General features: G+C 46.0%; 1 protein-coding gene across 2 annotated transcripts; it reads left to right on the top strand.

Annotated features, from left to right (window-relative positions):
* The first annotated feature begins 3,191 nt into the window (after positions 1-3,191).
* Zscan22 (zinc finger and SCAN domain containing 22) lies at positions 3,192-14,902 on the top strand. Of its 2 annotated transcripts, none has more exons than XM_032894437.1 (3): positions 3,192-3,283; positions 9,332-9,813; positions 12,138-14,902. In XM_032894437.1, exons 2-3 carry the CDS (start codon positions 9,414-9,416, stop codon positions 13,223-13,225), a joined length of 1,488 nt encoding a protein of 495 aa, XP_032750328.1. In that variant the 5' UTR covers positions 3,192-3,283; positions 9,332-9,413; the 3' UTR covers positions 13,226-14,902. The 2 variants fall into 2 exon arrangements, with proteins under 2 accessions (XP_032750328.1, XP_032750327.1); XM_032894436.1 differs by having other exon boundaries at positions 3,205-3,341.
* The last annotated feature ends 1,626 nt before the right edge of the window (positions 14,903-16,528 follow it).

The following is a 16,528-nucleotide window of genomic DNA, read 5'->3' as shown; positions in this document are numbered from 1 at the left end:
CATCAAGTCATCTCTCCTGGCCCCCAAAGCAAGATAGTAATGACCATTTTAATATTTACAGGGAACTTCACCCTTATCTAATTGCTTTCCTCCACATGTTCTCTTAAGACAAAAGGGAGCAGAGGTGAGGTTCTCAATCTGTGTCCATGAAGTTCCTGACAAAAGCACATTTATTATTATCTCTGGTTTGTTACAGATCCAGGAAACCTACTTAACCTAAAAGGAAATAAACTATGAAATGTGCACAACTCAGCTATAGTCAAATGCTTGTGCCCCAGGGACACTGAATGAAATGTTTTAGTTGTACAGAACAGTTGCCTGTCGGGTCGGAACACTGCCTTGAACAGTGATCCTAACAACACAGCAGCAGTTCTTGCCACTATGTGGACCAGCATCAGAACCCCCGGCCATCACAGCTTCTTACCTTTGTTCTTATCCTAGAACCCCAAAACTGATGGGGTCTCCTTTGGAGTATACCTGGCTCCCAGGATATTTTGGATTAGCATTTTGTTAACCACAAGACCCTGTTGATGTCCTGTATTTGCTTCTCTGCACTCGCATTTCTCTCTGAAGTTGGCCTATCATTTCCTTCACCAAGTCTGACTTTTCATAACAACTCAGCTGTTATACCTTGGCTGGTAACTTTTCACTCACAAAGAAAAGGAATATCAGCTGGCTGACCTTATGAAATATCGTGTTCTAGATGAGCTAGGAAGTGTGACACAGACCTTTAATCCCAGCACTCAGGAGGCAGGGGCAGAAGCAGGCAAATCTCTTTATGAAGCTAGCCTGGTCCAAGATATCCAGGATTACACAGAAAAACCCTGTGTCAAAATCACATAGATAGGTAGACAGACAGACAGATAGTGAAACCATATTCTAAATGAAGAAAATTAGGCCCAGAGCAAATATTACTAATTACCAGAACAAAGGTAACTAGGTATGTTATATTAGAAAACAATGAAGTCAGACACTCATATGAGCACCCAAGTTTACAGTAGTTAAGATTTCAGTGGCTCGCTTTATGTTGGAAGTGATGCTGTGGGTTTTTTTTTGGTTGGTTGGGTGGGTGGGTGGGTGGGTTTTTTTGTTTATTTTTCGGGGTTTTGTTTTGTTTTTTTGCCTTTTTCTCATGGTCCTGAGCAAACTGCTAAAGCCTCAGTCATTGCATCTGTAATCGACACTGGGAGAAATAGAAAACTAAGGCAGGCCAATACTCACCTTTCCCATGATATTTCAAAGAAGGGCCTTCCCAGAAGCCTTTGTCATATACCCACTTATAATTTGTTGGCCAAAAATGACTCACAGGACCATCTGTCATAAGAGGTTTGGAATGGTAGTGTTTAGCATTCCTAACCTCTAGTGGCTGCAGGTAAGAGACAATTGAGAAGGGCTCTGTCTTTTTCTCTTCCAATCCCTGGAAAGAGTCACCCATTTCCCTGGTGCCAACTTTCACCTCTCCCTCGCTGCTTCACAGAATCAGTTGTGTCCACAACTGAGTGCTGCCATCCCTCAATGACCCCTCTGCTGTCCCCAGCTTGCAAACAAGGTGGGTACAGAGCAAATCCATCTGCTAGGAGCCTGCTCAATACCCTTGTCTCTGTTGGAAGTAGCAAAATGTTGCTTTCTCACCTGAGAGTCTCTGTGAGGAACTGGATTTGATTAAGATTGCTGCACTAGGGCTGGAGAGATGGCTCAGCGGTTAAGAGCACCCGACTGTTCTTCCAGAGGTCATGAGTTCAATTCCCAGCAACCACATGGTGGCTCACAACCACCTGTAAAGAGATCTGATGCCCTCTTCTGGTGTATCTGGAGACAGCTACAGTGTACTTATATATATATAATAAATAAATCTTAAAAAAAAAAAAAAAAAAAAAAAGATTGCTGCACTACCTATCGATTTTCTCCTCACAGCACTGACCACTTTACATCTTTCTGAGGCACAGGCACAGTCCCCTCAATACATGCATCCTGTGGCTGCTCTCCATGAAGTTTGATAGCATGGATCTGGGGCTGTTAAACAGACTCAGCGCACCGTTCACTTTGTATGGAGCTCAAAGACAGGCAAACTTGTAGACAATTTAGTAAATCCTAACAGTAAAGGCCTCCAAGTCAGGCACCTTGCCCAGAAGTCTGGGAGCTGTTCCTAATGTTGAAATGGCCTGCAGACCCTCTCACCCCTATCCCACCCCTAGCTGTCTCACATGGTTAGTGTTAGTTAGCCAAGACTGGTTACATTCAAATAAAATGACAAAGGCTGAGGAAGGACTATAGTTTAGGGCTTGAGGTTATGCTTAATGTGAGTAAAGTTCCAGGTTCCCATGCTGGACAGATGGCTGAGTGGTTTAAGAGCACTGACTGTTCTTCCAGAGGTCCTAAATTCAAATCCCAGCAACCACATGGTGGACAACCATCTATAATGAGAGCTGATGCCTTCTTTTGGTGTGTCTGAAGATAGTTACAGTGTACTTACATATAATAAATAAATCTTTAAAATTTTTGGTGCTGAGGAACCAAAAATAAGCAAAATATGGCTGGCAAGATAGGGAAGTGGGGAAAAGTACTTGCTGCCAAGACTGAGTTTGACCTCCAGAACCCACTTTGTAAAAGGAAAAAACTTCCACATGCTGTCTTCTAACATCTTCACGTGCATTGTGGGACATACCACACAGCGCGCGCGCGCGCGCGCACACACACACACACACACACACACACACACACACACACACACACACCAAACAAATCTGATTTTTTTTTTTTTTTTTAAATTACGTGTGTGGGTATTTTGCCTGCTTGTATATCTGTGCAGTATTTGTGTGCCTGGTGCCTACACATAAGAGGACACTAAAACTCCTGGGACTGGAGTTGGATGGTTGTGAGCCATCTGAGGATGGACCTCAGTCACTTAAACCGTGCATGCTCCAACTTCTCATGCATCCCACAACTTCTACTCACAGCCACCTCTGCCTCAACAAACACTAGCCTGGAGTCATCGTCCTCCCCAAACCCAAACCCCGGCAGACATTCAGAACTACAGTCCCCAGCATGCCCAAGAAATTGGCGCTGTGCTTTCTGGAACTTGTAGTCCAGGTAACGTGTTCTGCGGCCATTCGCCTGTACTAGGCTCGTTGGGAGTTGTGGCCCCTGGGCACGAAGGCGCATGTGTGTACGTCACCAGGGCGCCAGAGAAGTGACTGCTGGGAGTTCCGGAGACCCGGTGAGCGCGGGAACCCTGGCATGGAAGGGTGAGAGCTGCGAACGCCCACGCCAAACCTAACGGCCTGTGAGTACAGGACAGAGTGTGGGACGGACTGATTGAAGTATGGGACGACTGACAGAATGTAAGTCTGACAAACCAAAAGTGGGACTGGCCGACCGGCTGTAGGTACTCAACAGGTTGTGCTACATCTAATGCGTCGTGGCCTTGTATATCACGTCTAGTGACTGATGAAGCGACTGACAGAAATAGCTTTTCAATGGACTTTGAGATGGGTTTGTGACTGAGTTCAGCCACGAGTGAAAGAAATTCTGTGTCTGATTAAAATGCTGACTAATATGGTCTTCCTGCCTCTGCCTTCCAAGCACTGGAATTACTGGGTTTAAACCACCACGCCAAACATTTCAGCCGCTTTATTTACTTATTTTTATTTTATATGCGTTAGTGTTTTGCCTGCATGTATGTCTGTGAGGGTGTCAGATCTTGGAATTAGGACAGCTGTGAGCTGCTGTGTGGGTGCTGGGAATTGAACCTGGGTCCTCTGGAAGAGCATCAATGCTTTTACCCGCCAAGCCATCTCTTCAGCCCCTTGAGCTGCTTTAATTCCACCATAAAACATATATTAATTGAGCCAAGCATGATAGCTCATATTCTTTTCAAAGCCAGTCTCGTCTATGTATCGAGTTCCAGGCTAGCCTGAACTTCATAATAAACCCCTGTATCCTGGTTGGTTTGGTTTGGTTGTTTGTTTACAGCTTAATGAAAGCTAAGAGTTATCTGGGAAGAGGAACCTCAACTAAGAAAACGCCTCCAAGAGATGACTTGTAGGCAAGTCTATAAGGGCATTTTTTTTTTTTTTTTTTTTTTTTTTTTTTTTTAGGATTTATTTATTTATTATATATAAGTACACTGTAGCTGTCTTCAGACACAGCAGAAGAGGGCATCAGATCTCATTACAGATGGTTGTGAGCCACCATGTGGTTGCTGGGATTTGAACTCAGGACCTCCGGAAGAGCAGTCAGTGCTCTTAACCTCTGAGCCATCTCTCCAGCCCCCTATAAGGGCATTTTCTTGATTAATGATTGATTGACATGGGAGGACCCAGCCCAGGTGCCACCCCTGAGTAGGTGATCCTGGGTTATATAAGAAAACAGACTGAGCAAGCCTTGGGAAGCAAGCTTTCCACCATGACCTCTGCTTCAGTTTTCGCAGCCAGGTTCCCACCTTAATACCAAGACTTCCTTCAAAAATGGACTGTAATTTGTGAGGAAAATAGCCCCTTTTCTCCCCAAGTTGCTTTTGTCCAATGTTTTATCATAGCAAGAGGAGGTGCAAACCAGGACAGCCCTGTCTCAAGATACACACACACACACACATATATGAGTGTGTGTGTTTAATATATATCAATTTATATTAATATATATTATTTGCTGGTTTTTTTTTTTTTTTTTTTTTTTTTTTTTTTTTTTTTTTTTCGGAGCTGGGGACCGAACCCAGGGCCTTGGCGCTTCCTAGGCAAGCGCTCTACCACTGAGCTAAATCCCCAACCCTTATTTGCTGGTTTTTATCTTGACTTAATTCTTTAAAATATTTCTTCTGGACTATTAGTTTGTACTTGGGATTTTACTGCAATATCAGAGACAATATGGACATTTCTGGTATATACTTGAGTGTTATGATGACTAAGGGAGGGTTTGCTGCTATGCTATAATAGGAGCAGAGTGGTGAAGTCCTGCACTATAGTACCAAGCCTCTGAAGGAAGTGTCCCTTTCTATATGTTAGTAGCTTCCGTATCCAGAAATGGGGATTGATTCTGAAGCAAACTAATATTGAAGTCAGAAAGCAAGAGGATTGTGAGTTCTGTTTAAGGAGAGCTGGTCTTAAAGTGAAATGTAGTATTGAGCCAAAACACATGACCATTTTAAAGCTCTGTGTGTGTGTGTGTGTGTGTGTGTGTGTGTGTGTGTGTGTGTGTGTGTGTGTGTGTGTACAGAAAAGCCATGGCATGTGTTTCAAGGTTGGGATAATTTAAAGGAGTTGGTTCTGTCCTTTGACCATATGGATCTTAGGGGTTGAATTTAGGTTGTCGGGCTTGGCAGCAAGCGCCTTTACTTGCCAAGCCATCTCACCAACCCATAAGGGCATTTTAGCTGACTGTCCCCACTAGGAATTCATGAAGTGAGTTCTCATCAGCCCCAAGCAGCATTTGTTGTTCACTGCTCTGCAGTTTGGAAAGGCTGAAAGTCATCCCCAAAGGAAAGACTGGAGGACATCCGGTACATGAAGTTCAAGACCAGCTCTCCACCTACTGACAAAAAATAATCCTAGAAGCTAATTCATCCCCCCCCCTCCAACCCCCCGGCTTTTAAAATAGAAACAGTAATACTGACTCATAGAGTATCATGTGTTAACAGACACAAGAGGCTAGGGTCACCTAGCACATAGTTAGTTCCCAGGGCCTGTCCTCATTTTCTCCTAATTCCTGTCCCACGTTGTAACGTACTTGTTATTTTATCAACCTGCCCATATCCTTCTAGTAAAAGCACCGAGCATGGGCCCCGTGTCTTCCATATCTTGGCATCCTAGCAGAGCTGGGTACCAAGAAGATACTCAATGAAGATTTATTAAGCAAAACTGGTATTTACATATGTGTAGACAATAAGGTAAACTGAAGCCCTTTTACCTGTTTAGTTCATCTCTCTGCCCCTTCCTTTTTGTGGAACAAGCAATGGCTTGCTAGGTAGCTCACACAGTCTTCAAATCCTGCTTCATCCTCCCAAGGATGGGAGTGCTGGGATTGGAGTCATGTGCCTGGACTGAAAAGCCCCTGACTCTCCCGCCTGCCCTCTTGCTCTTTGCCCTTGCTCCCTTACCTTCTTCTCTTACATAATCACTGCTCACCTGTCCTGCAGTGATATGCATCAGGCGTGCCTATGGCTAGAAGCTGCCTTCTTCTGAGGCGTATAGTACGCAAACTCTTAAGTACACACAAACGAACTGGTTACCTTCACATTGTGGTAACCTGAAAAGATGCAACCTAAAGAAGGGTTTACTGCGCCTTATGGTTTGAGGGTACAGGCTCTGCCCCACAGTTACCTGGCAACAGCTAGGTGTGCCTGACTCACTATAAAAGAGGCTGCTTGCCCCCTCCTGTCTCTCTTGATCTTGCTCTCTTCTCTTACTCCTGCCCTTATCCTCTTCTCCCTTTCCCCATTCCCCTCCCACCTCTCCATGTGCTCATGGCCCCTCTATTCTCTCTCTTCTCTCTCTCCCTTCTCTCTTCTCTCTCTCTCCCTCCCTCCCTCTCTCTGCCTTTCAACTCCCCTCCCCATGCCCCTGAATGAACTCTATTCTATACTTTAAAAAAAAAAAAAGCCGGGGTTGGGGATTTGGCTAAGTGGTAGAGCGCTTGCCTAGGAAGCGCAAGGTCCTGGGTTTGGTCCCCAGCCCCGGAAAGAAAAAAAAAAAAAAAAGGAAAAAAAAAAAAGCCCCCACAGTGAGGGCAGATGCATAATAAATAGGCAATCAGATAATTGTGCCATATGTCAAGTGGTGAAGAGCAATAAGAAATAAAGCAGAGTAGAGGGCAGAACCCCTGCAGAATTATCTTTTTGTATAGAGGCCTGATTTAAGGAAGGGAAAGAATGTCCAGGATTTAAGGGAAAAAAACAGCATTATTGAGATCCACATGATCATAAAACCCACCATTCATTCATTCATTCATTCATTCACTGTTGAAAAAGAAAAGTCTTGCTCTGTAGCACAGGATGGCCTTGAACTTTCAATCTTCCTGAGTTAGCCTGCTGAGTTGTAAGATTATAGGTATGTGTCCCTATAGAAAGAACCACAACAGAAATTAGAAAGTGTTTTAAACTAACTGATAATGACCTTGGGTATGATAGTACTTGCTTATAATCCCAGTGCCAGAATTTCCGTAAGGCCATCATGGCCTATATAAAAGATCCTGACTCAAAATAAAATAAATGTAGATAGAACTTATCAAAATAGTGACAACTAGAGCTATTTAGAGTAAAATGTATAGCTTTAAACACACGCACTTTATTTTAGACTTTTATATTTATTAATTATGTGTACACACACCACAGCATCAATCATTCTTCTCCTTCCACTCTGCAGGTCCTAGGTATGAAACATTTGTCCTAAGACTTGGTGGCAAGCCCCTTACATGACAAGCCATCTTGCTGGCCCAAATACATTTATAAAGAAGCAAGGTAGTCAGGTATGGTAGGACATGCATTGGGGACGAAGGGGGAGGACAGTGAGCTGGAAGCCATGCTGGCTACATAGTAACACACCACACCACACCACACACACACACACACACACACACACACACACACACACACACACACACAAAAATCAGGTTGAAAGATAGGAAAATAGGAACTGTATAAATGACAGGAGACATGGCTCTGTGACCAGCTGTGAGTTTGCTTGCTTTTGCAGCTCACTCTCCTGCTAATACTTCTCTAGCTGGGAGACTTAGATAAGATCCTTTCTTTCCATCTGTCTTCACCTAAAATAGGAATACAACATTGGGGGTCGGGGGTGCAACTTGTCCCTTGTCCTTTGCAGTTTGGTTTGGTTTGGTTTGGTTTTTGGTTTTTAAGACAGGATTTCTGTGTATAGCCCAGGCTGTCCTGAAACTCACTCTGTAAACTAGGCTGGTATTGGGTATTGGACTCAGAGATACACCTGCTTCTGCCTCCCCCACCACCATCCTGCTGTCCCTTGAGAGAGAGAGAGAGAGAGAGAGAGAGAGAGAGAGAGAGAGAGAGAGAGAGAGAGTGTGTGTGTGTACATAAACGTACATGTATGTACTGGTGTACTCATCCGTGCAAGGCCTCCATCCCCGGTGAGGTCATGCTTACTTAGCAAGCACTTCACCAGACTGAGCCATCTCCTTAGCCCTGTTGCAGTCACTTTATTCGTTTTTAAGTTCTGTGTCAGTGTTCTGGGTGTGTTCTGGGACAACTGATCAAAGAGAGAGACCTTGCAGGATGAATTTTAGGCTTCCCAACAGCAGGGGGATCAGATCAGCCTCTCAAGGACTGAATGCTAGCAGCTTTCTAGAAGCTCTTTTTACTGTTCCTAAATGGCACTTTTGTCAGTTCCACATACCAAAACTTATCTGATCTAGGACTTGTCTTGAAAGAACCATCACCTTAAGTAATTTTCAGCCATATTAGACTTGAGGAAAACCAGGTTTGGTTTGCCAGGCATGTCTCAAGTTATGCGAAGGCTCTGAGAGTCCTTTGCCAACTCCGTAAGTCTCAGATAGCAATCACTGACAAAAAGCTACTTCAAAGTTTAGATACCAACATTCCATATTCATGCCAGATACAACACAACAGTCCCGCTAAAATTCTGCTACAATTCTGTTTTTACATGTACGATTATTTTACCTACATGTGTGTCTGTATGCCATATGTATGTCTGGTGCTTGTGGAAACCAGAAATGGGTGACCTGACACTGGAATTACAGACACTTGCAAGCCCCTATGTGGGTGCTGAGAATGAAAGCCAAGTCCTCTGGAAGAGAATCCAATCTTCTTTACCTTTTTTTTTTTTTTTAAGTCAGGCCTCCCCTTTTAACTTTATTCAATTTGTTCTTTGATAATTCCATCCATATATGCCATGCATTCTGACTACTATAATACACATACCCCAGTCTTCCTCCCACCTCAGTTATCACCCCCATCCTCTTTACAAATTTTCCTACACTTATGTTTTTAAGCCCACTGAATTTAATCAGGATCATCTGTGACCATGGATTTGAAACTTTCTGCTGGAGCTTAGTGGGTTCCCCTCTGTTGTATATTATGAATGCATGGAACCACTAAGTATCCTCCTTAACTCTGAGTGGGCACTGACATGGTCATTATACTCATGTTTTTCTAGTGTGACAATGATGTTTTGGTGGCAAGCACCTTTACCAGGTAATCCATCTCACTGGTCCAAATATATATGTTTAAAAAGAAGCAAGGTATCGTATCAGGCATGGTAGTACACGCACAGGATGAGACAGGATGATGATGAACTGGAAGCTAGTCTGGCTATCTCAAGCCTGCACCTCCCCTCCCTTTTTTCAGATGGTGATGAAGCTCTAACATTTCTTCAGACCCAATTCTGAGACTTGAGTCATCCCTGTGACTCACTGAATTCTTCTGCCCAATGGCCATCCCCAAGAGCTCTCTGAGCCCAGTACTCTGGGAACAGGATAGCTTCCTGCAGGTGAAGGTGAAAGAGGAAGAAGCTAGCGACTCTCAGAGCCAGGAATCCAGCCCTAGCTTTACTGCCCACCCTGAGGCTGCACGCTTGCGCTTCAGGCACTTCCGGTATGAGGAGGCATCCAGCCCCCATCAGGCGCTAGCCCAACTGCGAGAGCTATGCTGCCAGTGGCTGAGGCCAGAGTCGTCCTCCAAAGAACAGATGCTGGAGTTGCTGGTGCTGGAACAGTTCCTGGGTGCGCTTCCCCCTGAGATCCAGGCCTGGGTGGGTGCTCAGTGCCCAAAGAGTGGAAAGGAGGCCGCTGTTCTGGTGGAGGATATGACTCAACTGCTGGACAGGAGAGGTAAGAAGGAGCAGCAGGCAGGTGGTCACTGATAGCTCTGGCACAGCCTGGCTGCAATATCACGCTCTAGTTCGGGATTGCTTGGGTACTCATTCTCGATGTTTGTACCTTAGCCATGGTTACAAGTGACCAAATCCCAAGCCATTAAGGGTAAGGAGCTTACCAGCAGTAACCAGAAGATAAATAACAACACTGAAGGAGTGAGCACTTGACACTGAGCTGGCTTGCTCTTACCCTCTCTCACATTCTATATCTCCATTAGGTCTACATTAATTTTATCTTATTTGTTTTTTAAAAGACAAGGTCTATTGTACCCAGGCTTACCTCAAATTTGCTCCATGGCTGAAAATGACCTTGAACTCCTGATCCTTCTGCCTCCACCTCACAAATGCTGAGGTTACAGGGATGTAGTACTACCATACCCAGCTTTAGGTGCTATGGGAGTCAAACCCAGAGCTTCCATGAGTGTAAGTAAGCACTCTGCCTGCTGAGTTACATCCCTAGCCTATTAGCATCTCCCTGAGGTGAGCAAAGGTAGCCCATCAGTCCCCGACTTGTCTCTTACCTAAGTGGATGGGGAAACAGCAAGCAGTGTCTAATGTGAGCCTCACCAAACCAGTCAGATATTCTGTTTGCCTTTGACCAGCAAATCCCAAGAACTAATAGTAAGCCTGAGGCACTTCCCTCAAGGAAGTGTAAGCTACTGACCCAGATGAAGTGACTGGATCCCTTGAGAGGGTGGGGAAAAGAAATAAGTATCTCTGTGTACTCTCTTGAGGCCTTTCCTATGCTAGCTTATAGGATCTGGGGGGCAGGAGTGGTTAGGTGCCCTGAGCTAGCATGGTCACTTACCATTCAAGGAGACCCACACATATATCCCAGCCTAAAGAAGTTTGGTAGGATGCAAAGACCCAAGCACTGTATGATCTAGACCAGAAACTTCCAGAGCAAGTACCAATCTGGATGCAAACTAACTGATCAAATACAAATGCCTCAGCATATCTACTAATTCTGTGATTTGTTTGTTTATTAAGGAGGGGTCTTACTATGTAGCTCTTGGTTTGGAACTACCGTGTAGTACTATGGCTTGAAACAAGTTATGTAGACAAGGCTGGCCTTGAACTCAGATTCTCTTGCCTCCATCTCTCAAGTGCTGGGACTAAAGCTGCTTGACAGTTCCTAGCTGATCCTGTAATCTCATACCAGGAACTCAGCACCTCAGTTTCCTCATTTACTGAGTACCTCCTGGAATGGAAATGAAGTAGTGGAAGTTACACACTGCACTTGGAATGTAGCACATAACAAAACCCTGATGTAAGCCAGCGGCCCTGGCAGGCAGGCAGCATCACAAACTGAGGTCCAGATGATGGCAATGTTATTTAAGGATTGGCCACTTGGTAGCTCAAAGTCTGGGGTAGAGCACTGTTTCTGAGTCCACTCAGCCCAACTATACACTAAAACAACTATTGCATCCTTCTCTGACCCAACCCTGGGATTCATCTGTAAGTGCTGCCAAATGTAGTATCATCCGATACCCTTTGCACCTGTGAAGGGCTGGTCGGTGCAGGTAGGTGTGCCTTTCCCTCCTGTTACTCGGAGTTTCAGAAGCAGATCACTCACTCTCCACAGCAGCAGGTGTCTGAATTCTGCTGCGAGAAATGACAGTCACAGGTACCTGAACTGATTCTCATTTGGTCACTGTTCCCAAAGACAGCTGCTGAGTCTAAGGGACGGACCTAGACTCACAGTGGTCTGCCCAAGACTGCAGGGAGGAGATGCACAGGTACCTGACAAGGACCAGCTCCCTTCACTCTTGTTTTGTTCTGATATTGTCCACATGAAAGCTTTCCTTTTGACATTTTAGCCAAATCAGAAGCCTTAGCAAAATGGGTGGCTTGGTTGAGGGTGGAAAAATCAGAACCATGAGGCAGTTTATTAGAGTTGTAGAAGAGGACAAACCTGAATCCCTTTTCTTTCTTTTTTTCTTTTTCTTTATTAACTTGGGTATTTCTTATTTACATTTCGATTGTTATTCCCTTTCCCGGTTTCCGGGCCAACATCCCCCTAACCCCATCCCCTTCTATATGGGTGTTCCCCTCCCTGTCCTCCCCCCATTACTCCCCTCCCCCCAACAATCACCTGAATCCCTTTTCTTACCCAAGACTCCAAAGGGGAAACCTCCCTTAGCAAAGGAGGCCTTGTGAGAAAAGTAATCCATATCTCCCCTTTCAGAGTAGGTGAGCTGGGACTCAAGCAGATGAAGAGGCTTATGTGGTGATCTGTGGTGAAAAAATAACAGTGTGCTGCTTTTTGAATGATTCCAGGATGGGAGCCAGGAGTGGACCGTGAAGAGGCAAGTTGCAAACAGAGCAATACAGATGAATTGGAGCCACCAGAAATGGCCACTGAAACCATCATGGGAAGTGTTTCCCCAGAGTCTACCCTTGCCCAGACTTGTAAACCTGAGAACAGCTCAGAGAGCCAGCCAGAGCTCCTAGGAGCACTCTGGATGAAGTCTACTGCCCAAGAGGTGGATTTAAAAAAAGCTCTGGAGCCTCGCATGGATGCCCCCAATGACCAGCCTGACCATGAGTCTGATGCCTCAGGAAATGATTGCAGTATGTTGCCCAAATTCCCTTCTGAAGACAAGACTTCTTCAGAGGAGAAATGTGGCTCGTTACTTGATAATGAGACAGTGCCTCTAGATACATGTTCAGAGAAAAAGTCCTCCAAGGATAGTGAATGTATGAGAACACTCCAGAACACGTCAGCCCAAGAGACCCACCAGAAGAACCACTCTCAGAAGACACCCTATACCTGTATTGAATGTGGGAAGGTATTCAGTCGGAGCACCCACCTTGTCCAACACCAGGTTGTTCACACAGGAGCAAAGCCCCATGCATGTAAAGAGTGTGGTAAAGCCTTCAGTCGAGTTGCCCACCTGACCCAGCACCAGAGGATTCATACTGGGGAGAAGCCTTATAAATGTGAGGAATGTGGCAAAACCTTCAGCCGCAGCACCCACCTCACGCAGCATCAGCGGGTACACACAGGCGAGCGGCCCTACGAGTGTGATACATGCGGCAAAGCCTTCAGCCAGAGCACCCACCTGACACAGCACCAGCGTATCCACACTGGAGAGAAGCCCTACAGGTGTGAAGTGTGTGGGAAAGCCTTCAGTGACTGTTCAGCTCTGGTCCGGCACCTGAGAGTCCACTCCGGAGAGAAGCCTTACCGGTGTAAGGACTGCCCCAAGGCCTTCGCACAAAGCTCCTCCCTCATTGAGCACCAGCGCACTCACACGGGTGAAAAGCCTTATAAATGCAGTGACTGTGGGAAAGCTTTTAGCCGCAGCTCAGCTCTCATGATGCACCTAAAGCTCCACATCACCGTGTCTCGAAGCACCCCTTAGAGTACAGCACAGCCCCCTGAGAGGCTTGACGTCTAAGAAACCCTGAATTCCACAAGAGCCAAAACCACCATGGGCTGACAATTGTGCTACCTAGTGTCTAAGGACAGAGTGGGGCTATCTGGGAGCACCTCTACATTTGAGGTCCCAGGGGAAGTCCCCTAATGAACACAGATTCAGACCAATTGGTGAAGCTTCCTACTGCCCTCCATATCCCACTCAGGCTGGTCCCAGAGAGAAGATACTAGTGAACTAATGATCTGCATTGTTTCTTGGAACCAGATCAAGTAAAGCCAGGTGTCTTTCCAGGCTCAGATGGCCCAAGATCCTCTAGGCAGGAAGACCCAAGCTTCAGGTTCTCACACGGCTACTGTTCTTGCCAGTTCATTTGATGGTCAGCCTAGAGTGGCCCACTCTGTGCCTTCATACCTGCTTCCCCACTGTATTACTTTATGACTGACTCCAAGACAGACTTGTGAGGGTGCCTCTCCATGCCATCCCTCTCATGTTCTCCCTGCTTTAATCCATAGTGATGCTTAACACTTGCCCAGCATCTGTCTTTTCCTCCTACGTCTCCCTTCCACATCTCACAGGCTCCAGCCCTGTGGATTCACCTCAGGCTCATCTCTAACCCAGCCACTCCTCCAGCATCATCTCCTGTGAGCTTACCCTGCCCCCCATTGGATTTTTATCAGGGTTCTCCTTTCTCACCTCTTTATTCCTGGCCCATCTCTTTTTGCTACCCAGATCACAGTGAGTCATTCCATGACATAATATGTTGTCAGTGAGTCACCTCTTCAACAAACAAGCATGCCGGGATACGTGTCACTTTGACCCAAGCAATTACTCTAGTTATCCTCAAATGTGTGTATAAATGTTGTCATATGTCTTTGAGCACAGTGTGTGAAAGTGATTTCAAGTACTGGTCTGCCTATTGGGCAAACTACTCCTTGTCTGTTATTTGTTTGCTCTAGTCCTGGCCTCCTCTTGCATTTTCCACTCCTTGTAGCCTCACCTCCCACATGCCGGCCATACTTTCTCCCACCTGTGTGCCTATCTGCCCCTAGAACCCTGAGGCCTTTCCTCTTTGATGTCTCAGACACCATTGAAAAGCTTCCCCAAACACTTTGACCTGACCTTATCTTGCCTGAGACTCTCTTGCTGCTAGGGTACCCCATTATTAATGTCTTAAACCTCTTACTATGTTATTGTGCTTGCACTTCTTACACAATGCATAGGCCAGCGCTCCCAAAGTATTTTATACTGTGGACACGGAGCATAAGATGCAGCAAAACCCCTTCCCGATGTCTCTAGGATGTGTATAATCAATACCTTCCTTGGGTAGCCACTGTCCTCCACCCCATGTTTTCTTCATAAAGACATTTATGGAAGAGCCCCTGTGCCCATATAAGTCCATCTGTAGTGGTCAAAATAAAACATGGCTTTACTGAGCCTTCCTTGCCTCCAGTCCTAAAGTCCTGGGTACCATAGACTTAAGGGACTCTGCCAATCCTAAAATCATAACCTGTTTACTTTGCCTGCCTTCCTTTCCCTCAGAAAGATAATCCCCTGGCTCCTGTACCTCCTGACTAATATGGGTGATTTCACAAGGTTCTCAGTCATGGATCTACATAAGCTACTGTATCTACGTCTATTAGCATAATACATTGTTTTCCTGAACCTCCCATGTCTCCTCTTGTGTCCTCACCTGATTGACTATCACATATGAGAACACAGACCCCACCCCCAGGAGAACTGCAAACTGGAGTATTCCAATAGAAAGTACTAAAAGTCCTACCACATGAGCAGGGACTGAATACAGGTCTGAGCTCCCCCAACATCTGTATTTACTTCTGTGTTGCCAGTGGAGGGTCTCTGATCTCTGACAGCAGTGAAGCCTTTAGTTCCAAGGCTCTCAGACCCAGGACTAAGAGCTGTAACACAGGCTGCATTGGAGGGTTGAGAAACCTCAATACCTAAGGTTGTCTGTACCATACAATGCCAACTGCCACTAAGGCCTAAGGAATCCAGACATTTAGACCTACAGAAGCTCTTAACATTTTGAGGTCAAAGCAGGAAAGACCCAACTTTTCACAAAGTATAACACTAGAGGGCGCCTTCTGCTGCAGTTCTTACAGGTCTTGAAAGTAGCAGCAGGCAAGCACCATGGGAAACAAACCAACCACAACACAAACGGGGTTTATTAGCCTATCCTTGAGTCAGTCTAGGTAGAGCGGAAGTACCGCAATAGGCTGGTGGTTAACACAAAAGTACCTAGCCCAAGGCTACCCTACCTCTCTGGTCACAGGTCTTCACCCCAATTGACAGTTTCCAAGCTCAAGCCTAGGCTGGCTATGTAGGACCAGGATATAACAGTCCTTTTTGTGCAGGCGCGAGTCCCTTCTGCACAAAAGGTGTGTGTCTCTTCATGGTCACTCCGTGAACACTTCTAGCTACAGTGTCAGACGCTACCCTTACAGGGAAAAGCAGGCAAGAAACATTTAGGGAAGAAAACAGTCTGAAGGACGTGTTCCTGAGACCAGCTCTAGAACTTGCAGAGAGGGAGGTAATGGGTTTCTCCAGCCTGTTTGAGGTGAGGACATTCTGAAGCAGACAGAAAATGCCTTAAGCCAACTGGGAAGGGAAACAAGTGCAAAGGCCAGGTGGAGGGACACAATAGGGAAGTGGGGTTAAAAGGGGCGTCCCGGCGTAGGCCACCAAGAAGTGTGCTCGGCTCTAAGAAACTACCATAACTGGTAATAGGCTGAGCTCCGTTCAATCTCCCAGCCACTATAAGGGCCCAGGAAGCCAGTCAGATCTGCACGGAACTGGACAGCCAGAGTGAAAACGCAGAGCAGAACTGCAGCGAACGGCCCGAAACCGGATGTGTGCTGTTTCGCGTCTCCTTCCCAATCGCACGCTTGGGGAGGGAGTAGCAGCTCCATTAAGGGCCAGAAGGTCTCTGTCTTAAAGACCAGAGTTGCTGGGCCAAACAAAATGTCACATACTCATCGGCGGCTGCCAGCTCGGAACCAGAAGCGGACACCCTTTTCTCCCGTTACTTAGGTGTTGAGACCGGACCTGAGCGGGGCAGGGAGGCAGCGCAAGGCCTCGTGGGAAATGTAGTTCTATTGCAGTCCTCCGGTAAATTGATTTGGGGCGGAGGAACTGTATGTTATGGCAACAGAGTCAGAAGTGCCTCCCCAGTGGGCTATTAACTTACGTTAGCAAGGAGATGATGACCGCTTGAAGGGCCTACCAATCTCTCACCAGGCTCAGGTAAACGTTGAAAGACTATTGAAAAGC

This window comes from Rattus rattus, chromosome 2, assembly GCF_011064425.1.
Source record: "Rattus rattus isolate New Zealand chromosome 2, Rrattus_CSIRO_v1, whole genome shotgun sequence".
Taxonomy (NCBI): domain Eukaryota; kingdom Metazoa; phylum Chordata; class Mammalia; order Rodentia; family Muridae; genus Rattus; species Rattus rattus.
Note: the sequence above shows the minus strand (reverse complement) of the source record. Positions and strands in the feature narration are given on the sequence as shown.

Coding starts and splice junctions, on each gene's coding strand:
- Zscan22 (XM_032894437.1), top strand. CDS start 9,414: ATGGCCATCCCCAAGAGCTCTCTGAGCCCAGTACTCTGGGAACAGGAT. Junction 9,814..12,137: donor TCAACTGCTGGACAGGAGAG/GTAAGAAGGAGC, acceptor GAATGATTCCAG/GATGGGAGCCAGGAGTGGAC.